This window comes from Bombyx mori, chromosome 14, assembly GCF_030269925.1.
Source record: "Bombyx mori chromosome 14, ASM3026992v2".
In the NCBI taxonomy this organism is placed as follows: Eukaryota; Metazoa; Arthropoda; class Insecta; order Lepidoptera; family Bombycidae; genus Bombyx; species Bombyx mori.
Window position 1 is genome coordinate 8,750,926 of NC_085120.1, and position 25,458 is coordinate 8,776,383.

General features: G+C 37.2%; 1 protein-coding gene across 2 annotated transcripts in view; it reads right to left on the minus strand.

Annotated features, from left to right (window-relative positions):
* LOC105842482 (synaptotagmin-10) overlaps positions 1-25,458 on the minus strand; it is an 81,524-nt gene that overhangs the window by 15,218 nt on the left and 40,848 nt on the right. For both annotated transcript variants that reach the window (XM_062672132.1, XM_038015368.2), the window contains exons 5-7: positions 23,313-23,435; positions 9,409-9,563; positions 7,359-7,527 (exon numbers count right to left, since the gene is read on the minus strand). In XM_062672132.1, coding sequence (XP_062528116.1) covers positions 7,359-7,527; positions 9,409-9,563; positions 23,313-23,435 — 447 coding nt within the window. The remainder of the gene's footprint in view (positions 1-7,358; positions 7,528-9,408; positions 9,564-23,312; positions 23,436-25,458) is intronic.

Sequence of the window (25,458 nt, forward strand, 5' to 3'; positions counted from 1 at the left end):
GGAACATGAACAGGGGTGTTCACGTTATCCTGTCTAACGAAGACTAAGTTGTCGGAAAGTCCACACATCGTCAACATAAAAATAATCCTATTTTTCTTCTTAATTCAAGAAATTATTAAAATAGACACTTTACTTTTTCGCTTTTGTACCTCAGACGTATTGTTCTCTCCTTTTGTATTACTTAGATATGTATATCTTATTATTAGGTATATATCTATATACAGCCAATAATAAGAAAATAATAACTTATAGCGTTTATGTATGTAGCAACACACAAATAGACGGAATTGAAAATTCTACAAAAAACATATATTTCTTTCTTCTTTTCTTTTGAAAATTGGTTTTTACTGTACGATTACGAGCATAAAGCCTTTACAAAGAAAACTCTTGCTCACATTGTGATATTTAATATTCAAGAAATGAAACACCTCAAGGATGCTGTCAGGGTGTATGACAAGGGCCCCGGATGTCCTTGAAATTTGAACAGGGTTACCGTGTAAAAATGTGCCCCTAAAAATATATCTGTTATCATGAAATATAAGTATTTTTGACATTTGAAATGTCTTAACCTGATATGTTGTAATATATTCTTTGATTTTTTACGAGTTGTAGACAAAATTAATGACGTTTTTACGATTTAATCTCGTATTTTTTATAGTCACTTTAGTACATCCTACTTTTTGAAGGCTTGACAGTATTCTTGGTCGCTGAAGATTAAGGTTCTTTATTATAAAAAATTAAGACTTAGAACTCATCTCCCAAGGTGAATGGCAGCATTTACATTGTTGACGTCTCCCAGCTACCACTTAACACTAGGAGGACCGTAAGCTCGTCCACCCATCAAAGCAATAAAAAGGTCTTATTTGTCATTTTTTTTAATATTGTGTTAACCAGCCTCTATTTAAAAAACTTTTAAGTTTAATTTCATGTCGAACATGAGCTTTGTAAGCATAAGGTTATTTGAGATAGGAAAGTTCCAGATTTTACAGTCTAGAATTAACCGAGTGCATAACGCCTAACAATGATGATAGACTAATGACACATGATGACTTTTTTTATGATGATAGACATTTTTGGTTGATTATTTAACGAAACGAAAGTGTACGATATCTTTAATCCAAAAAAAACCTTTTTACCCAACAGTTTTAATAGATGTCCAATAGTGTAATATGATAAATTGATAATATTATGGTATATTTCAATAAAATAATATTGATAAGAATTTAAATTTTGTATACTTAGTAGTAATTAGCCACGGAATAGATAAATAAGGTTGGAAAGGCCTTTGCTCTAATTTTGTATTAGAACCAGTGTCGCCGCTTCATCCCCACTATTTTAATTTCTACACATACACACACTGTGATTACAAGTATTTCGCACACAACAAAAACACCCACACATAAATCTCAGGACAGATATTCGTTCGCAAACTAGCACAAAACACCCGTAGGCATACACACTCACACACGCAAAAAGGCAATAAAAATGTTCATACACGCTAGTGCTTGATAAAATCGATATTCTTTATCGATAAATTATCTGATGAATGAATGGAGAAAATGAAACATGAAATAAATATTGAAAAAAAAAACTATTTTACTTTTATTAATTACAAATAGTCACTGTCGCTGGAATAAAACGTATTTGTTAAGCAGTTGGCGCTTGCTATTAATTGCGAATGAATTTTTCAAAACTAAGTGTATTCTGATTTTTTTTATGATAAAATCATTTTCAGTAAAATGTTTAGAGCAAATAGTACTCGTCTTTGTCTCCAGTTTCCTCTACCTGTCACGTCAATCCATTGTTCCCTGGCGTTAGGTTCTTTAGGAAACCTAAAATTTTTAATTTACTGCATAACAGCCTGACCACGGGACATTCGCCGATGCGAATATTCGCGCGGTGCGAACGGCGAAGCGTCTAGCGACTAAAACAAGCGCATAGAAATGTACCTAACAAGCCACGCGCACCGGCGACCGGCGAAGCGACCGGCGAAATGTACCGAGCGAATCGCGCGATGCGGCGGGCGAGCAAAACAAATGCATGAATACGGACGGCGCGAGCCACGGAGTCGAGCGGTAGTCGCGGCGAATAGTGCAGTGATTAAATGAGTTTAGTTGTTTTCGCCGCGAAAAATTAACGCCGAAATTTTTATATTTTTTATTTATTTTTTATTTTATATTTTTAAAGTCGTCGTGGCCTAACGGACGTCCGGTGCAATCGTGTTGAGCGATGCACCGGTGTTCGAATATCAGGCGGGTACCAATTTTTGTAATGAAATACGTACTCAACAACACTCAACGTTCACGATTGATTTCCACGGTGAAGGAATAACATCGTGTGATAAAAATGAAATCTTCAAAATAATAATTTGCGTAATTACTGGTGGTAGGACCTCTTGTGAGTCTACACGGGTGGGTACTACCACCCTGCCTATTTCTGCCGTGAAGTAGTAATGCGTTTCGGTTTGAAGGGTGAGGCAGCCATTATAACTATACTTGAGACCTTAGAACTTATATCTCAAGGTGGGTGGCGCATTTACGTTGTGGATGTCTATGGGCTCCAGTAACCACTTAACACAAGGTGGGCTGTGAGCTCGTCCACCCATCTAAGCAATAAAAAAATAAAATAGCTGAAATACTAGCTAGACCAGCTATTTGGAAGTCTAGCCACCCAAAGTATTTCTCGTACTTCTTGTGGAATTCTCCATCTATAGGTATACTCCGATTCTTATTCAAATCATGTACTTCACAATCTTTTCCAAATAATAGGTCCTGAACCAAAAAACTATTAATTTGTAAGCAATATCGAGATAATTTCGATATAGACATTTCGCTGTCGGACTTCCTTACTAGTCGCGGCGGCGAACGTGAGTACCCGTGGCCTGCAAACGGTGCTGCGCGAATGGTCGCCTCGCCCACCGCTTCGCTGTTCGCACCGCCGATCCCCGTGGCCAGGCCGTAAGTCAAATAGCATTTTACTTAGATTTAAATACGTCTTAGACAATATAGTAAATACCCGTAAATTAGAGGTCTACATGTCCCTTTATATTATACCTTCACTTTAATTCAATGATAATAATTCAATAATAATAATACATATTTATTTTACTCAAAATACGTCTCACTAAGAATATACTAGGTATCATTAATTAAATATAAAATAATGCAAAAATTATCCATGTCAAATGTAAATATAGTCGAGAATTCGGTCGATGATTTTACCACATGGTCACCTCACTATCGACAAACTGCACGGCCAATCAGGGCAAAGGCCGAAATTTCAAAGATTGAAGTGTAGAGAACGCAATGCATGTAGTACATTGGAAGCTGACTTGGTCATTGCGTTCATTGGGCGAGTACACATCGCGCAATGTATGCTATTTATAACTTGCTGCAATAATATTGTTAATGTTTGGAATTTCATAATGCTCAGTATATTTTTATGTTTTAGACAAATAATATTGTAATTAAATGGTAATTTCGACTTACCGATCGAAAGATATACCTCCTCGCTCTATACTTGAGGTCTGATTTTTTGTTTTACAAGTTATAATTGCACAACACGGCACTATAAAGCGGAGATCTGTTCGCCAAGTAGTCCGAAGCGCACTAAACGCGGAGAATGAAAGAATCGGTCGAGTTATGTTTGTTCTATCATAACTGTGGCACGCTTGCCCCGCCTACATTACCATTCCAACCTTATTTATCTATTCCGTGTAATTAGCTATGTCGTAAAAAGACGTAGTAAGCGCTGTGTACAAATTTCAGATAGGATATTTCCTATTGGATAGTTAGTATTTTGAAAATTACCGCGGCATCTTCACTAAATGACTGTACGCAACTTAATCATATGTGACGTATTTGTGCCTGAGACGGTTGAAGGTCTAAAAAAACATTATACAGGGCCCTGAAACTGCGATACTTTAAGACAAATATTTTGTCTGTATGGAAACTAGCGACATCTAGTAGCGGATGCCCCTAAACTTATATTTTGTTAAAATTAACGCATTTAATTATTGTTTAACTAAATATGGAATATAAAAAAAATTATAAATCATACAAGTCTTTATTTGTTATAGACAAATTGATTAAATTCTATCAATTTGTGGTTTCCGAAAATTTAATATAGGAAAAAATAAAATATAGGATAGGTAATATGTTACTGCCATCTACAGGAGCAATGAAAAAACTAATTGAAGCGAAGCCATCTAGTTGTCGACGCCCGTAATGATTTTTGTTGAGTGCTTGAGTTGCTTATCTATAACTAATTTCTGTGTATTATCTATGACATTAAACAGATCGACTAGCCTCTCTTCACTTCACACAACTCAACTTACTCAACACTTCTCTTAAAACTTTTTTTTTATTTATTTTCAGTTCACCCAGCCCTGGCGCTCGTTATTCTGATATTAAGTTACCTGAATAATCGTGAGAAAAGCGGTTGATTAACGACCGAACGTTCGCACAGGATTGTGTACGGAATTTCGGAAAATGCTACCCGACATTAGCCTCCGTTACGTCGCCAAATTCTGGCCCCAGAATACGCCGTAAACATTTTTTGAAATTTGGTGTATCACGGTTTCATTGTCACCGTTTCTCTTTTGTTGAAATCATTATATGAAAAGGTGGACCTCGTAACATAACATAGTATAGGCTTAGAGATTATATTTGGATGTATTTTTTTAAAATCACTCACCAATCTACCGTCAGTAAGCTTGAGAAATATCTTTTATTTTATTTTTATTTTATTGGTTTGGTGGTTGGTCAAGCCCCCGGCCCATCTGGTGTTAAGTGATTACAGAAGCCCGAAGAAAAAAAAACAAAATGTGTGCAATTCACACGTGGTAAAAGTGAAACCTTCCAAAATTAAAATACAATTATCCTAAACGTCTTAAGTATATGTAAAATTTTGTCATTAGTAAATAATTGTAAGGTAGCGCCCTCTGTGAATTGATATTTTAATTTCACGTATAATCCTAAATTAAAATTCACTACAAGAGCTTTCATACACACGTTAGTATTAAAAAATCTCACAGATGGCGCTGTATTAAATAGTATGTATATTTCTGTCTCATTCTTTGTATTTGTGTCTCTTACCTGTCGTTTTTTCCGTTGCATCCGGTTTGAAATCACAACGATTCTAAAGAAGTTTTCACTTCAAAAATATGAGTTCTAAGGTCTCCGTTTTTACGGTACCCTTCCCTACCCTTCAAACCAAAACGCATTACTGCTTCACGGCAGAAATAGGCAGGGCGGTGGTACCTACCCGTGCGGACTCACAAGACGTTCTACCACCAGTCATTTATCGCATAATTCGTAAGTTTGCGCGTCTAACCTTAGGCTGTCCTACCATCAAAGAAAACTTAGAAAACAAATGTATAATTAATTTATTTCTCAGAAAAAAAAACTAATTTCTAAGCTTTTCAACCCTCTCAAAGCTCGAAGCGTGAGTAACAATGTTACACCATTAAGATTTAATGTACTTAAAGTTTTCAACAAAACAATTAATTTTTAAAGTTTTCAGACGCTCACAGTTTCGATAGAAATCCCGTAAATTTAATTAGCATTGAAACTCCTATCAGGAATTTATGAATATCAAAAATGTTAAGGTAATTTAATATCAATGGATCAAAATTAAATGGTATCCATCAATCGTCGAGTCGAAGCACATCCAGCTGAGACGCTAACGCCCACTTGTCCTGGTGATACTGAAGAGGCCTCCAGACCACCAGTAATCCATCATTCATAAAAAAAAGTACGCTAACGCGTCAACTCTGTCCATACGTCAACACGTCAATTCTGTGCAACAAGACTCGAAATAGATAATCGGACATCATTAACATAACATGTTAAGAAGTAAAAGCTATAAGATATCTTTGTGTGTACTAGTGTTTGCCCAGTGATCGAAATTCAAAAATCACTAACATCTCAACATTTATACTCATTTTATCTTTTGCTTTTGACATAAAAATAACTATATCGACGCTTGAAAGGTAAACGTGACTAAGCGACAATAACTGCTTTGCACATAAATGATTGGCAATAACGATCTACGACGCGCAAAAATATTTTTTTTCTAGGTCTATTAAAATCATTTCAATCCTAAAGCTAGATTGATTAAAATATATTTTTTTAGGTATTTCAACTTTAAATTAGTCTACTGTAAAGTTCACGCATTGTCGCTTAGTCCCGTTTGCCTTTCAAGCGTCGATATGCATATTTTCTTAAAATTGGTAACACTCCATGGCTTCGTATACCACTAAACAATACAAAAACGTACGAGAAAACTGTTTTATCTTTGCCCATTCATATTTTGCATTGATAGTTTCATTCTGGTATTTTTTTTAATTTAAAGCTCACCAATTACAACTAGTCATGTGATTTTTGACTATATGCTGTCAAAAAACTGTGGAAGATTCAATTGCCTTGTGAAATTAACGCGCCATTTAAAAAAAATCAAAATGTCTGGCTACCTGGTCTACATTGAGTAGATTTAGACATCACTAAATGTAGATGTGAGTACATTAAGTTATTCTGTTTCATTAAATCCATCTGAATTTTTAGGTAATGTATCCCTTTTCGGACTGAAAATAAATATAGAAACACGTCGGACATATATTATGTAAGTTTTATTACATATCAACGTGTGAACGATTGTCGCTTTATTTTGCTTTCCGGCGAAATTTCATCAAAAATAATATTGTATGAGCAATATCTTTTTCTTACAAATAACCAACCCATTCCGACTAGAAACCATTGCGTCTCGATTTGTCTTTGTTGAACTATAATGGAAAAAAAGACTCGACACGACGTGCTTCCATTCTTTATTGCGCGTTCTACAACAGATTTAATAATGGGGTAACAACTGCCAGAAGGTAATTTCCTTGTAAAACAGGTATAAACGGGCAAAATTAAATTCCCAAAAGTCGCTTCACCTAATATTGTTGATTGTATTAAATATTACATCATAACTAGAATAATACATCAGTAAAACGTAATAATAGACGAACTAAAAGAATATAAAGTTTTACGAGCCAAAGTTCATAATAGTAAGAAAAAGACAAATTATAAGAATTGAACAGAGGCCGCCGAAGCTATAGGCAAAATATTTTGATTAATAGCCAGCCAGACTACTACGATGCTAGATCATAAGGCTTAGTCTCACAGCAACGCGCTTTTTGTTATCACACACCTTGTTAGGAATTACGATCAAATAGTATGCAAAAATGACTAACTTTTAACTCTTAAAGATTCCATGAGTCTAGACGTCGGGCAATTGTTTACCAAGCTCCTATTATCCAAGATGCAAAATAAAAAACCCCTCCCAACTACTAAAATTAGTGTAGTCCCAAATCTTACCTGAGGTGCAGCCAATATGTTCATTGTGTATTCGATCTCCTGATCCAAGTCAGCGGATTCCAGTAGTCCCTTCAGCACAACATGCCCGATCAGATCATGACGGCTGAACCGGTCGAAATCGTACACGGAAAACTGCAGATAACGTTGGCGCAGCTCCTCGTACGGTACACTGTTTTGAGAAATAATCCTTTATAATATCAATTGAAAAGCATCATGTAATAAACGAGTCAAGTATATCATCTTATACGCTGCTTTTACGTAATTTTATCTTTTTTTAAGCTATTGCATATCTTTTATCGCGGGCTTTGAGCGCGGCGACCGAATCAAGAAATTCCGTAACGAAAATAAAACCTAACACCCCCACTCTGCCAGCCATATAGCTCGCGTTCAACACATTCACACGTTGCGCTTGTGTAGTATTTGTGAATAAGCGCGCCGCGTGACGTCGCACTGCATGCGCATCATGAAAAGTCTGCCCATCTCTCTCTCGCGCGGTCTACCTTATGAGTGTGAAGGGCACAGTTAATGTTTTGATTTTGTTAATGTTTATAAACATAGCGTGGTCTTATTTTATTATTGTTTTAAGATTAAATTATTATTGTCTAATTATAATTGCATAAGTCGATAAAAAATGCTATGCAATAGTTTTACCGCGGCAGTCCCCGAGTGCCACAGGTGTTTTTTATTATCAAATATAAATTTTGTATGAGGGTCGCGTTCTCATTCAGTTAGCCCAATAAAAAGAAATTTCAGGGAAATATCTGGTCTTTTTACCTAGAAGTAGTAACTTTTCCCTAACCATTGCTCATAGTGTAACTTGGTAAAAAAAAATGTACGCCTAACTCTGCTAATGCATAAATGATTAAAATCACGTACTCATGCCGTATTATCAATTGGTAAAATTGGAATTTCCAAAAGCACTCTCTCGAACTTCCAATAAAATAAATTTTCATATATGAGCTTTCTTTTACAAAACTTTTATTTAAAAGTAATATCTATACTTAGTGTATCCATAACTTTTGATTTCAATTGCAGAACGACGATGACAGTGGAATATAACTGTTCTATTGACTCTGCAGACGTACAAATGTACAATATTTTACAATCCTTTGTCCTGGCTATATTTTATGTGCGTTTCAAATTGAACAAATTTAATACACATTCTCTTATAGTCAGTACACTTGTGTAGAACGTAATTTTATTATTGGACTAAGTGTGGCTTTAAGTTTCGCTCTAGTCAAACACTGAGCTTCGACCGTTTCCTAGAATAACATGATCATGAAACTTACTCGCCAAACAACCCAACTAATTCAAAATCTAACTGATAGTTCCAAAGATATCAAAGCGAATTCTCTTTTAAGTTGTAAAATATTTGTGACGATGTACGAACGATATAAATTTGATCATATTACGATAGATTCTGGTAACCAGAAAATTATGCAGAGCGTGTTAATTATCATTTGCATATCAACAAAATTGTTAACTACATAAGATAAGCTTAAGACTTTTGCTGAGCTTGATGATATAAGTATATGACTCGCAATGATAGGTCGGATATAAATCCTTAAAATCGAATAACCAGTTCGACCTCTGGTTTCAACGAACCATCCGGGTTGGAGTTCACAGATCAAACTGGAAGAAAAGATTACTAGACCTGCCCACTTAATGTAAAAGCAAACCTTTAAATCATTCTGGAAGCTGACGGTGTCTGTACTTTATTTTCCATTGAGGGTATCCGAAAATGTACATTTTGTATCTATTCAACAGTTTGAATATTATAAAAGTTTACGGTAAGCATCGATCTCAATTGTAGTAGACACTGCGACCTAAAATATTCTTACACGAAATTTCACTCTTTCAATGAACTGTTAAAGACTTCTTAATTTTAATTTACGAGGTCTTTGCACTTTCATAACTTGGTTAGTCTAATATGCTTTGTAAATATTTTTTATGAAAACATTTCTTTTTAAATCACCTTTCTTTGATTTCGTCAACATCAAAAGCATTTCGGTTGTCAAAATTTAAAAATAAAAAAATTATGTCTACGTACCTGAAGAGAAAGGTCTCATTGAAAACCGGATTCAAGTTCTTGCGGTGGACCTTCGTCTGAAACTTCTTCTTGCGGTCGGGAAGGAGGAATACCTTGATGTATGGATCACTGCTACCGCTCATGTCTTTAATCGGTAGGTCACGAGCTTCGAAGATCTGTAATAGGAAATTTATTTAGACTAAAACCAGTTAGATAGTTTTACCGTGTTTTGTGTACACGTTCATTTTAATTTAAGATTTAAAATGCCAGGGTTTAATTTAGACCAAAGCGCTGTTCGGAAAAAGCGTATCTTCCGTGCGATGTTTTTCCGTAAACAGATGGACGAATCCACGACAAAATGGGGGTTAAATCATTGCGAATTGAAGCGAATTTTAGTTTATAAAGAACGTTTGTCCTACCCTTTTAACAACAATGAAGTAATCATGTAGTGTAAAAGGTTAGAGCACCCGTTATAGAATACACCCGAGACTTAGGGCGAACCAACAATTACATCACCCATTTATGCAATAAATAACTAAAACTAGAACAGAAATTAGATCCGTTCAGTACAATAACTTTGTTTTGTCAGAAAATTGTACATTTTATTAATATTGCTTTATTTATTAATGATTTTTCGAATTTCTTATAATGTTTTTCTTCAAGAACTTTCACTTCTTATCCAAATTGTAACTTAATATACTTAGCTATAAGAAACGTAAAATAGATCTAAGTTATTTGAGCTGATCATTTGATGTCAGGCAGGCAGCGGATCATAAACTCATGTCAAATTCTTATGCAGTATAAGAAGACATGCTGTGCCGACCTATCTTAACATGGTATAAGATTAAAAAGAAAAAGACAGATCCCAATCATTTTAAAAACAAAAACTATCTTAAATAAAAATAAAATATAACAAAAATAAAAACCGACTTCAAATAGAAAAAAAAAGATATTCCAAAACAAATTAATATACATCATAATAATAATCACCGAAATCGGTTGGCGTGATATTGAGTTATTGAGTTATTCATCTATTTGTCGCGCAGGTACTTAATGCTAATTTAGGACTTATATGGTTTTCTCATGGTTACTATTATCAGAAATGGACTAAATCAAAATGGGACCACACGGTAAACGTCAGCTTTATAATAATAAAAAATCATCAAAAACGATTCACCCAGTCAAAAGTTATGAGGTAACAAACATAAAAAAAAAAAAGTGTGTGTGTCCGCTCCGACGCACGACTGGAGTTTACTGGATATAAAAAATTAAACGAAACAATACGAGAAATAGTTCTATATTACGACAACACGATACACTACAGATTAACGAGTAAATTACAAATTAACGAGACACAAAACAAACGACTAACAAATATATGAAAATACAATAATGAGAGAAACGCGCGATCAGTACGAGGCTTTGTGGCGGACTGCCGGCGCAGCAGCCCGGCGTCACCTGCAATAACGCGGCCGCGCGTTGGCTCCTGATTGGCGCGCGCACGCATCACGCAATCAGGAGCCAATCAGGCGCATAACGCATTTCGTGTGACATGCTAGTACGATTTTGATTGGCGCGCGCACGCATCACGCAATCAGGAGCCAATCAGGCGCATAACGCATTTCGTGTGACATGCTAGTACGATTTTGATTGGCGCGCGCACGCATCACGCAATCAGGAGCCAATCAGGCGCATAACGCATTTCGTGTGACATGCTAGTACGATTTTGGTCCCCATAATTTTCATACCCCGGGCCTATATATGTAAATCGATTCTAAAGGAGTAAACTCCAAAACACAGTCGAATTGAGAATTCCTCCTTTTCTGAAGTCGGCTGAAAATAGTTGTATGTCAGAAATTTCCAAGTTATCGACGCCTATCACTACTCTAATTTTCATAACCATCACCACCATCTTTCTATATAATGATTAATTAACATCTCCATTGAGATTTGCGAATACTGGGACCGTCGCTTACATCTGTGACGAGGCACAATCCCACTAATATCCACTTCGGATTAATTGGATTTATCCAAACCTTCACACTCAATGTTGTTCGCTGAGGTTTAATTAAATTGGTTGTTTCGGTAAATATGTTGTGGCTAACCATAAACTAACTGATTAACGTAACCACATCCGCAATTTGTTCTGAACATCCTGCTTTAACATTACCAATATCATTAACACATAAAAGAGCCTCTCCATCGCTATCGTCGTTGACTAAATATACCAAAGCACTACTACTAAATTCATTAGTCATTAGATCTTTATATTTTTTACTGTTTTCTGTGCCGGCTTTAGTTGCATATCCAATCAACTCCGATGAATAAAGTGCATTAGAGATAAATGCTCTCCTCTCCTCTTTGCATCGTTCTTCTCATTACTGAGGGTCGTGACTCCCCTGCTACATCAATCTCTCTTGTACAATTGTTACAAAAGAGATAAGTACTGGGTAGGGTAAAAAATTGCGATCCCAAAGTAAGCGGGAAACACTGTTCGGTTAAGATACTGTGCACAAATACTCGTTGTTTGAAGACTCTCGAACAAGTAAGGTAATGTTAAACCAGACTTCCACCGAATTTCTTCAGGACTATATCACGTAACAATTTTCAATCATGATTCATTCCGTGGAACAGGTAAATGACTGAAATATGATTTTGAAGTGACAACTTCTTTAGAATCGTTGTGATTTCAAACCGGATGCAACGGAAAAAACGACAGGTAAGAGACACAAATACAAAAATGTGTAGGATGAAGCCAGCAAAGAATGAGACAGAAATATATATACTATTTAATACAGCGCCATCTGTGACATTTTTTTAATACTAACGTGTGTATGAAAGCTCTTGTAGTGAATTTTAATTTAGGATTATACGTGAAATTAAAATATCAATTCACAGAGGGCGCTACCTTACAATTATTTACTAATGACAAAATTTTACATATACTTAAAACGTTTAGGATAATTGTATTTTAATTTTGGAAGGTTTCACTTCTACCACGTGTGAATTGCACACATTTTGTTTTTTTTATTATTATTTTAATTGCATTGGCGTATGAATCGCTAGGTCCAGTTTTCGTTTTAAAAACATATCTCGAATACACCCTGTATAAGTGACGTAACAACAAAGAATATTTACGGAAATTCTGTCATCTAATAGAATTACAGAGTAAAAAATATAATAGAGACTACAATTCACTTTTATGTTAAAATTACTTTTATGTTTTTAGTCTCTGCAAAAAGCTACATTTTCTAACATTATCTCTGATTTAAAGATACTTTCCTGACTAAGCCTGTTCTTTTGGCTTCTAGACTATTCATCGACATCACCCCACCGACGTTCAATGCTGAAAAGGTTCGCAACAATGATAGTTCATAGCATCACATTAATGTGTGATCTCATATCATATCTAGGCGATCGGCGTATAGGATGTGTATAGGATGATTTTTTATATACTTAACTAGCGACCCGCCATCGCTTCGCTTGAGAAACTGTAATTTATTATTAATTTCCCTACTATTTAATGGATGTATATAAATCTTCCTCTTCAATCACTCTATCTATTAAAGAAAACCGCATCAAAATCCGTTGCGTAGTTTTAAAGATTTATGCATTCATAGGGACAGATATAGGGACAGAGAAAGCTGTTTTATACTATGTAGTGATATATTCATTTTAACTACCCTGTTCTTATTCCATGGTTGATTCAATGCATGAAACTCTTGTCAAATGTCATATGCAGTTGGTAGCGACCACAAGGATTTAACAAATGAAATCCTGCCTCTGGAAGCGGAAAATTTTAGCGTAGCAGATGGCGTTACCCTCAAAACAATAAATTCTGAATTAAACAAAGATTTCGTTTGTATTTCAAACATACGAATAATGTTAAGGTAGCTGATTAAATAGCTAAATCGGATACGGTAGTAACTATGCCCCCCCTCGTAGGCCCCTCAGGCCGACTCGCGGCGTTCGATGATGACGAAAAAGCAGAGCTGCTGGCCGATACATTGCAAACCCAGTGCACGCCCAGCACTCAATCCGTGGACCCTGTTCATGTAGAATTAGTAGACAGTGAGGTAGAACGCAGAGCCTCCTTGCCACCATCGGATGCGTTACCACCCGTCACCCCGATAGAAGTTAAAGACTTGATCAAAGACCTACGTCCTCGCAAGGCTCCCGGTTCCGACTGTATATCTAACCGCGTTATTAAACTTCTACCCGTCCAACTCATCGTGATGTTGGCATCTATTCTCAATGCCGCTATGGCGAACTGTATCTTTCCCGCGGTGTGGAAAGAAGCGGACGTTATCGGCATACATAAACCCGGTAAACCAAAAAATCATCCGACGAGCTACCGCCCGATTAGCCTCCTCATGTCTCTAGGCAAACTGTATGAGCGTCTGCTCTACAAACGCCTCAGAGACTTCGTCTCATCCAAGGGCATTCTTATCGATGAACAATTCGGATTCCGTACAAATCACTCATGCGTTCAACAGGTGCACCGCCTCACGGAGCACATTCTTGTGGGGCTTAATCGACCAAAACCGTTATACACGGGAGCTCTCTTCTTCGACGTCGCAAAAGCGTTCGACAAAGTCTGGCACAATGGTTTGATTTTCAAACTATTCAACATGGGCGTGCCGGATAGTCTCGTGCTCATCATACGGGACTTCTTGTCGAACCGCTCTTTTCGATATCGAGTCGAGGGAACCCGCTCCTCCCCACGACCTCTCACAGCTGGAGTCCCGCAAGGCTCTGTCCTCTCACCCCTCCTATTTAGTTTATTCGTCAACGATATTCCCCGGTCGCCGCCGACCCATTTAGCTTTATTCGCCGACGACACGACTGTTTACTATTCTAGTAGAAATAAGTCCCTAATCGCGAAGAAGCTTCAGAGCGCAGCCCTAGCCCTAGGACAGTGGTTCCGAAAATGGCGCATAGACATCAACCCAGCGAAAAGTACTGCGGTGCTATTTCAGAGGGGAAGCTCCACACGGATTTCCTCCCGGATTAGGAGGAGGAATCTCACACCCCCGATTACTCTCTTTAGACAACCCATACCCTGGGCCAGGAAGGTCAAGTACCTGGGCGTTACCCTGGATGCATCGATGACATTCCGCCCGCATATAAAATCAGTCCGTGACCGTGCCGCGTTTATTCTCGGTAGACTCTACCCCATGATCTGTAAGCGGAGTAAAATGTCCCTTCGGAACAAGGTGACACTTTACAAAACTTGCATAAGGCCCGTCATGACTTACGCGAGTGTGGTGTTCGCTCACGCGGCCCGCACACACATAGACACCCTCCAATCCCTACAATCCCGCTTTTGCAGGTTAGCTGTCGGGGCTCCGTGGTTCGTGAGGAACGTTGACCTACACGACGACCTGGGCCTCGAATCAATTCGGAAATACATGAAGTCAGCGTCAGAACGATACTTCGATAAGGCTATGCGTCATGATAATCGCCTTATCGTTGCCGCCGCTGACTACTCCCCGAATCCTGATCATGCAGGAGCCAGTCACCGTCGACGCCCTAGACACGTCCTTACGGATCCATCAGATCCAATAACCTTTGCATTAGATGCCTTCAGCTCTAATACTAGGGGCAGGCTTAGGGACCCCGGTAACCGTACTCGTCGAACTCGACAAAGAGGTCGACGTGCAACCTAACCCATGCATCAGCCCGCTGAGTTTCTCGCCGGATCTTCTCAGCGGGTCGCGATTCCGATCCGGTAGTAGATTCATTCGCGAAACAATTGCTCTTGAGTTGTTAGGTCTCCTTCGGAGGCGCTCGGGCAGTTGTTAGCAAATCCCACCCCTCTTGGCTGAGCCTTTGCTCGCCCACCTGTCCTGGTGAAACTGGAAAGGCCTTCGGGCTACCAGTAAACTTTCAATCATAAAAAAAAAAAAAGCTAAAAGTCTAAGTGGAAATATGTAGGCACTTTTGGGGCTATCTCCCTTTTTTTTTCGGGCCGGGGGCTGAACCTCCTACGAGGTCCCCCCGCATAAGGGGCACGCGGGTGGGGTTATCTCCCTACATTCTTCAAATGTGAAAAAGTAAATATGATAATTGAGTAACAGGGTAAAAGTGTGTGAAAATTTAATACGAAGATTCCATTATATTCATTCGTACATAATTTATTTATTTATTTATTTATTTATTTATTTATTTAAGGATTACCGACAGGGTTTACAGTAAGACATAAAATAACATTGACATGTATAGAGCAATTGATAACTGCAACTCTAATTATAGGCAATCACAGCATGCATTACATTAATATATTAATAGAGATTTAATAATACTATTAATAATAATAAAAAATTAAAAACAAAAGAAAGACAACAAGGGCAGTAATACCCAAGTACTCAGACCAAGGCTGAGGCTGAGGTTCAACAACAACTTTTTATAATTTTGTTCTTAAATATTGGAATAATAATAATAATATATGTAGCTTCACACATACAGTTATCATAGTTACTTGGAATTATATTAATTATATAATAATAGGTAAGTATATAATAATAAATAAAATAAAATATATACGTCTGCATTACATAAATATTAAAGGAGATGCGATTATCATGCATATATAAATAATTACATGAAATTATTACATAAATTTACATAAATTCATTATTATTATTTATTTTAAATTATCGATTGCAAACACGTTTACAGTTCCCGAAATCAAGAAACACAAAAAAAACTTTAGGGATTTTGTATGGTACCTATCACATAAAAACCGTACAATTCAAGTTAACAGCTTTTAGTAAATATCTAAAAGCCAGATTATTCTTTTTTCTTAATTTAACTCCCCTAATGAATAAAACCTTTACTTGACTGTGAAAAATCCTGAGAGTTTTCGTTCAGAAAATTACCCATTAAGAGGCTTATCCTGGGGCTTTTGGCTCCACGTGCATCGACTACCGTCCCGGACAGACCGAGAGATACAAGGATTACTCGCTATCCTGAAAATTGCGTTGGTTTGCGTTCAATTCTCGATTATTATTATTATTATTATAATTTTTTTATTGCTTAGATGAGTGGACGAGCTCATAGCCCACCTGATGTTAAGTGGTTAGTGGTGGTGGAGCCCATACACATCTACAACGTAAATGCGCCACCCACCTTGAGATATAAGTTCTAAGGTCTCAATTATAGTTACAATTATAATATGTTATTATATATAGTTATATATAGTTACAATTATATTAACAATTATAATATGACTAGCGGACCCGACAGACGTTGTCTTACAAAAATTCATTCAAGTCGATCCAGCCGTTTAGTTGTAGTATAGATAAATAATCTAAATACCGACTGCAGCGTCATCTGCCGGGCTGATTTATCGGTCCAGCTGTTTAGGAGTTCAGTGACAAACAAACGCACAGAAAAAAAAATATTTCAAGATAATGCTCGACACAAAGCAGTCTTACATTTTAGTGTTGAGATTTAAGCTTTGTGTGTTCAAGTCATGGCCTATAGTTAGAATGCGATTTTTCCCGTGAAATTTAGATTTTGATATCTAAAGTTTGTCTTCGTATGCCAATCACAAAACGAAATATAGCAAACTTGACCTGACCACTTGATCTATGATTAAATCTAATTAGATTTCTTGTTTAAATTAAAAATACTCCGGGTTAACTCGTTTTCGATAAAACTTATTGACTCACCCCGCCCACGTGTCTGTCTGTCTAAATAATGATAAAAGGAGTAAATCGATTTTTTTTTTATCGCACGATTTTTCACTCAACTTTTAAGGGTACGCGAAATTGGGATGTTAAATCTGATTCCGGATTATTACAGCCGTCGGCTTATAGTAGGGTTGTCGAGGTCAACTTTTTAGTATTTTTTTTAATTGTTCGAGAATGTAGAAATAATTCATTTATCGTAAAAGAAATAATGTAGACAAACAGAATTACATCACACTTCATTTCTCAACAGACAGAATAAATAGAACTTAAGGTTATTAAATTATTTAGACGCATCAGACAACTTAAGCTCAAACGAAGGTAACATAAAAATGATTAATATTTTATATTGACAGCTAACCTGCGTTCACAAGTGGTATTATAGTTTCATGAGCCTCTCTAGAGGTCTACTTATGACCTCTTGGAGAATTCAACCAGACAACATTTTGATTATAAATTTCTTTTTTTTTTCCCTACCTAAGCTGGTAGCCTTGAGAGGCTATTCTAGCGTATAAATTTCGATTACACTATCACGGCGATAACACTAATTATTCCAAATGTACCTTACACTCGTCTGCCCAAAGACAGCAAAAAAAAAAGTTCCTCGAATTATTTAATCAAGAAAATTGGACAACCCTACCGTTCAAGGATAACTGGAACGGTCCATGTCAGAGATTTAATAACATTGTCAGGTGTGTTTCTCCCGGACGAACGCGTTCATTGTTCCGCTTTCAGAAATTGCTACATTCACTGCAGAAGATCAAAGTTCAACGAACTTTAATCCCGATGTAGGCTTTATAGAAATGTCGTCATGCGGAAGTAAATTGATTTTGCGACTACAGAAATTTATTGAACGTTCAGTTGAAATTTGCTTTTTAATCATTCGTAGCAGCATTCATTATACGTTGATTTCTCCATTTAAATAATAATCGTATGTGAGCTCCTCTCCACGGTGTTTCCCGAGCGCTATGACATGTCCTTCTTCAAATGAGGCTTGTGAAGAGTATTAAGTGGTAGGCAGTGGCTTGGCTCTGCACCTGGCATTGCTAAAGTCCATGGGTGACGGTGATCACTCACCATCAGGTGAGTCGTATGAGCGTCTGCCTATAAGGGCTATAAAAAAAATAAAAAAAATGTAAAATAAAAACAAAAAAAATATACTTTAACAACAAACCCGACTACATAATATAATACTTTACAGTTTTATTTTGATTATCCTGGTCAGAACATTGGGAGGTATTAAAATAAAAAATACGTCATCGATCATCAGTCAGATAACCACTGGACACCCGGGTCGTGAGCTGAACGTCTCATCCAGTGCGTCATGCCAATTTCTGCAGTAAAGCTTCTTCTAGGACTCCTTGAATGGACTGTGTGAAAGAGGATATTGACAGAGGTATTAGGAGATGTTGAGTGGAGAAATGAGATAGTCCTCAATGGAAAAGAAGGAAATGCTGCTCCAACCCCACTTAAAGTTGCATATGGATAAGAAGAAGCTTTTCAGTTTTAAGAGTAAGACAGCGGGTAATGCGATTGAGATTTCAACCCATGCCCGAAGTTAGGTCTCTGCAACCACGATTTTCGTCGGCGCTAATAAAATTCTCAGGTTACAAATCGAGATTTGAACAGAATAATGAATCTAAAAGCTTATGCGGCTATGCCATACTACATACTTAATACAAATATTTTATTGCATTATTTTGATCGTGAATAGCAAGCAAACTCGTTCGTACATCATAGTCAAATTCTCACAATACGTTCACACGAAAGTCTCTTCGGATAAAATATGAGATGTTTCATAAAAGTCGACGAAATTCGTGGGGTTCAACGAACTCGTTCGATACTGTCGTCCTTAAGCCGCTGGGATCTCGGCTAATGAACGCGAAATGTCTCAAAGCCCATGCCTTAAATGAAACATTGTTTTACGATAGGGTTTGCGTTGAACGCTACATGAAATATTTAATTTCGTCTCTTAACGAGGTAAAAATCTATACTATATAATATTATAAAGAGGAAAGATTTGTTTGTTTGTATGTATTAAATAGGCTCCGAAACTACTGAACCGATTTGAAAAATTCTTTCACTGTTTGGAAGCTACACTATTCCCGAGTGACATAGACTATAAACATTTTTAAAAAAAATTAGGGTTCCTTACTAAAACTCCAATAATGTAACCCGAGGTGTAAAAAAATTACCTAAAATATTCTTTACATCGCATGCCCTGCGAAAACTATTAATGATAGAATAAAACAATGTACTACGACTTTGTAGAACACATTATTATTTACAAAGAATGTTGCGACAGCATATGTCTCACTATTATAGTTTTGCCGCTATAAGCGTTCTATTATTTTAAAAAATAAAACAACGTCAAATATCGTTTAAATTTTTGTTAAAGACCCGAGCGGAGCCGGAACGGCCGCTAGTCAAAAATAATTTTACTTTTAATTTACATTTTTGGATCACATCATCTGTTAAGCGGTGATCTTCGAGCCATTGTTAAACTGTGTATAAAATAATATTGAAAGTGAACAACTATGATTGTCAGAACGACCATTTTAACGAAACTACACAGGGACGCTGCGACTGTCGCATGTTTTCCTTCATAGATTTATTAATTACACGTGAAATAACATAGGCTGCTTTAAACTCCTAAATGTATTAATTATATTTAAGTGACTGTATTACAAATTTAAATCAAATCCTGCCACTTCAAAAAACGATTTTTTTAAAAAGTAATAACAAAACGATCTATAATAATATATTAATAGACAAAGAAAAAACAGTCAAAGAATTTTTTGTTTCTTTTTTCTTTATTATCTATAGTCTTTTTAGGATGAGCCCATTTGTTGTAAATGAAAGTCGTTACTAACTCCCAGCTTATATATTTACGGAAAATACAATAGGTACATACAGTTTTATTATAGCTATCTAAGTGGAACTTTACTGGTGGTAGGACCTCTTGTGAGTCCGCACGGGTAGGTACCACCGGCCCGCCTGTTTCTGCCGTGAAGCAGTAATGCGTTTCGGTTTGAAGGGTGGGGCAGCCGTTGTAACTATACTGAGACCTTAGAACTTATATCTCAAGGTGTGTGGCGCATTTACGTTGTAGATGTCTATGGGCTCCAGTAACCACATAACACCAGGTGGGCTGTGAGCTCGTCCACACATCTAAGCAATAAAAAAAACCCGTTACAACTCAACTGTCGTCCCGATATCCTTTTCCCACAAGCGTGGAATGGTGAAGACGACACCTTGCATTACGTAGCCAGGTAACACGCCACGTACATTATTAGGTATATGTGTGTGACCCTACAGTCTTTTCAATAGTTTTTTTTTTTTTTTAACAGAAATAATATTTTTTTAAAACAAACTTATAAAAAAATCCAAAAAATCAAAAAATGTTCGAAGTACCTACGATTATGATCGCATTTCGTATATTTCGATCGCAAATACAATATTACTTTTACAGCTCTATAATGAAAAGGGTTCGGCGATTGATCCCAGTTCTGACAATCTGTGGAAATTGAATGTCTCAAAGTAGACAGAAACATTTACAATTTAATATCGGCTCTGTTATTTTCGTTTCATTATTTTCAACTAACCGCTAAACCCCAAGAAAACATTAGTTCTGTGCGCAAAGAAAAACGTCAATATATACAAGCTTAATACTCGACATTTCTCTCTGTAATTAAAAGTGCGCTTTATTTGGTAATTAACATCAACGGTTCGATGCTTTTTAATTGAAATTCAATTAAGTTCAATCCATTGGAATAGTTGAAGTTTTTTTTTTTTTTTGTTACGATATTTTTTTCAAATTGTAAACTTTAATGGGCTTTTTTTATTGTCCGAGCTGGCAGACGAGCATACGGCCCACCTGATGGTAAGTGGTTACCGTCGCTTATGGACGTCAGCAATGCGAGGGACAGTGCCAAGCTGCTACCTACCGTAGAAGAGCTCTCCTGTAAAGTTTCAAAAACTTCCCTTAAACCACTTAAAGCCTTTCATCCCTCGATATTTAAATAGGCGATTAGTACAATATTAGTAGGAACAAGTGGCGTCGATTTTTTTTTATTGCTTAGATGAGTGGACGAGCTCACAGCCCACCTGGTGTTAAGTGGTTCCTGGAGCCCATAGACATTTACAGCGTAAATGCGCCACCCACCTTGAGATATAAGTTCTAAGGTCTCCGTATAGTTACAACAGCTGCCCCGCCCTTCAAACCGAAACGCATTACTGCTTCACGGCAGAAATAGGCAGGGTGGTGGTACCTCGTGCGGACTCGTGCGGACTCACAAGAAATTCTACCACCAGTTCCGTTTTTTTTTTAAATTCAACTACCCTCGCTACTAATCATTATCTTATAAATCAGTAGTGTTTTTTTTATATTAAATTTACTACATTTGCACATTTATTTTTTACAAACAATTTCCTTTTTTTAAATCAACAACCGGTTCGTGACATACAGTTAACAATATCAAGTATTATTTCGTATTTACTATAAAAAAAATTTGTAATTACCAAAAAGATGTTTGAAAATATCGAAAGCGTGATGAATCAAAAAATTCACACAAATTTCGCATTAAATTAAAATATTCACATCAAAATATTCGCATCATATTTTCGCAAGATATTTATTAATCATCATTTTAATTGAAAACTCTAGTGGTGTTGTAGTAATTAAAATGCGCTTATAATAATTAATCCGTTCCCACGAATGGAATAGGCATAATACATAAAGCATTAACAAAAACTCATCACGTACAAATTTACATTAAACTTTAAGACATATTATACAGACTCGTTGATGGAGTAGTTAGCGACCGTGCTGCAAGGGTCTTGGGTTCGAATCCCACATCGGGAAAACGTTTGTAAGATGAACACTTTTGTAGGATTGGTAAGAACGGAACATATGACAGAGTGCGGAACGGAGTGTTAAGATGTGAGTGAGAGAAAACTAAAACACGTCATTAAGGATCCTCCCGATCAATTAAAGGTGCTTTTAGGCACCTCAAGCACCGGTCACCGTCCCCGTCGAACCCGTCGCTCGCGACGAAGAGCTCGACGAGCGAATTAACCCTTAGACACAGCCCACTGAGTTTCTCGCCGGATCTTCTCAGTGGGTCGCGTTTCCGATGCGGTAGTAGATTCTGCGAAGCACTGCTCTTGCTAGAGTCAGTGTTAGCATCACTCCGGTTTGAGCCCCGTGAGCTCACCTACTAGTTAAGGTTACGCTGAAATAACCTCTCAAGGCTATCAGCTTAGGTAGGAATAAAAAAAAAGAGAGAAATCAGAAAAAAAGGGAAAAGAGAAAGACAGACAGAAAGATAGAAAAGCAAGATGGCGAATACGGTTAAAAAAATGAGCAAGGCGTAATAAATGTGTTAATTAATTTTTTATTATTATTAGAATAGAAGATTTTAGAACAGGGGAAGTTTTATTTTATGTGCTGCGACCCTATACTACAGTTTTAGTTTGGTCTTTGTCTGGCTGTTTATTATTTATATATGTATTTATATAAACGTATATAAGTATGTAATATGTCGGTCACTGATAACACGGGGAATCCTAATTTGAGTCGGAATGACCATACGTGATTTCCTCCCAGCTATTTAGTTATTATTTATTATACTATCGAATCAAATCTAAAACAATTCAATAATTAATTATATGTAACTATTTGATTATTTTCGACTTAACCGTTACTAGCTAAGGACCATTATTCGGTACATGAAAATTATCTATCAGACCATCCTACGTTGATGGTATTACACCCGAAAACTATGCACTAATTGAACAAACAAGCAACCAACAAACAATAAAAAACGATAAATTTTAATGTTATTGGTTCATAATATCTATATTCATATCGTAACAGTTTCCACAAGAATTGAATAGCATCGGTGCAATTACTACATGCAGTTCAAAATAATTTATTGAAAAACCTTTCATAACAGACTTTTTACTGGTGGTAAGACCTCTTGTGAGTCCGCACGGATAGGTACCACCATCCTGCCTATTTCTGCCGTGAAGCACTAATGCATTTCGGTTTGAAGGGCGGGGCAGCCGTTGTAACTATAATGAGACCTTAGAACTGATATCTGAAGGTGGGTGGCGCATTTACGTCGTAGATGTCTATAGGCTCCAGTAACCACTTAACACCAGGCGGGCTGTGATCTCGTTCACCTTTAAAAGCAATAAAAAAAAACAGACACTATTATTATCACGTACCTTTACAATCAGGGCCTCAACCTCCTGGTCGTATCTTAAAGCGAAGTGTAGCTTCCCGCAGAATTCCAATTCGGCACTATCAGTCGACGACTGACGAACCAACTCGTTCTTATAAAGCTCCGGCTGCATAAACAAAAGCGAATTTATTACATGACGATAAAAATATTCGTGTCTAATGTCTAAAATCAGTTTTTTTTTTTATTGCTTACATGGGTGGACGAGCTCACAGCCCACCTGGTGCTAAGTGGTTACTGGAGCCCATAGACATCTACAACGTAAATGCACCACCCAGCTTGAGATATAAGTTCTAAGGTCTCAAGTATAGTGACAACGGCTGCCCAACCCTTAAAACCAAAACGCATTACTGCTTCACAGCTGAAATAGGCAGGGTGGTGGTACCTCCCGTGCGGACACACAAGAGGTCCTACCACCGGTAAAATGATCTAATGTACACGAACAAAAGAAACAATGCGAAACATTAAATACAAAAAAAGGTACAATAGGCGGACTTATTACTAAGAGCGATCTCTTCCAGACAACCATCAGAAGGCTACATATCAATAACTTTTTTTTCTACCTATTCTAGTAACCTCGAGGAGTTATTCTAGATTCGCCGAATAGTAGGTGAGCTCGCGGGGCTCAAACCTGACGTTGTTGATTACACTGGCCCTAGCAAGAGCCGTGCTTCGCAGAATCTACCACCGGCTCGGAAACGCGACCCACTGAGAGGATCCGGCGAGAAACTCAGTGGAATATCAATAACATTCACAGCTCCCTATTAGTTAGTAACCGACGCCTGTAGACATAAAAAAGCGTACACCATCCATGAGACCACCACGAAGTCGATGGAAACTGTGCCGGCTGAAGTTCGCTTATCATGTAGTCGTCGTGGCCTAAAGGATAAGAGGGTCTGGTGCTTTCGTATCTAGCGATGCACCGGTGTTCGAATCTCGCAGGCGGGTACCCATTTTTCTAATAAAAAACGTACTTAGCAAATGTTCACTATTAACCTCCACGGTGAAGGAATAACATCGTGTAATAAAAATCAAACCCACAAAATTATAATTTGCGTAATTACTGGTGGTAGGACCTCTTGTAAGTCCGCACGGGTAGGTACCACCACCCTGCCTATTTCTGCCGTGAAGCAGTAATGCGTTTCGGATTGAAGGGTGGGGCAGCCGTTGTAACTATACTTGAGACCCTAGAACTTATATCTCAAGGTGTGTGACGCATTTACGTTGTAGATGTGTATGGGCTCCAGTAACCACTTAAAACCAGTTGGGCTGTCAGCTCGTCTACCCATCTAAGCAATAAAATAAATAATGCATGTGTAGTATGGTTGCAACACAACTCCTTCTCGGCAGAAATAGGCAGGACGTTTGCGTACACCCGTACATGCTTAGAAACGCCATACTAAAAGTGAATTTCAAAAAATAATTCCATAAAGCGATTTCATTATCCCATCAAGGCGTTCTGTAACGGCTGTTCCGATAAAACTTAAAACTAATATTTCAAACTGACGTATCTAGTATTCGTATCGAGGGATAAAAGGCTATTTGTTTTTAGCGACATTTCGCTTAATACACGACATTTATCTTTATAATTAAAGGAGCATTTTATTTGGTATTAGCATCAACAATTCGATCTTTTTAATGTGTATTTCGATTAAGTTTACTCCATTCAAATAGCTTGAGATGTTTTTTGTTATGAAATTTCTTTTCCAATTTTAATCCTTAAATGGCTCTCCTGTATGGTTTCCAAAAATGTCGTTTAACGAATAGCCTTTCGCTCCAATTTTTTTTTTGTATTTCATATATGTGTGGACGAACTCACAGCTCACCTGGTGTTAAGTGATTACCGGAACCCATAGACATCTACAACGTAAATGCGCCACCCACCTTGAGATATAAGTTCTAAGGTATCTGTATAGTTACAACGGCTGCCCCACCCTTCAAAACGAAACGCATTACTGCCTCACGGCAGAAATAGGCAGGGTGGTGGTACCTACCCGTGCGGACTCACAGAGGTCCTACCACCAATAATTACGCAAATTATAATTTAGCGGGTTTGATTTTTATTACACGATGCTATTCCTTTACCGTCGAAGTAAACCGTGAGCATTTGTCAAGTACGTATTTCATTAGAA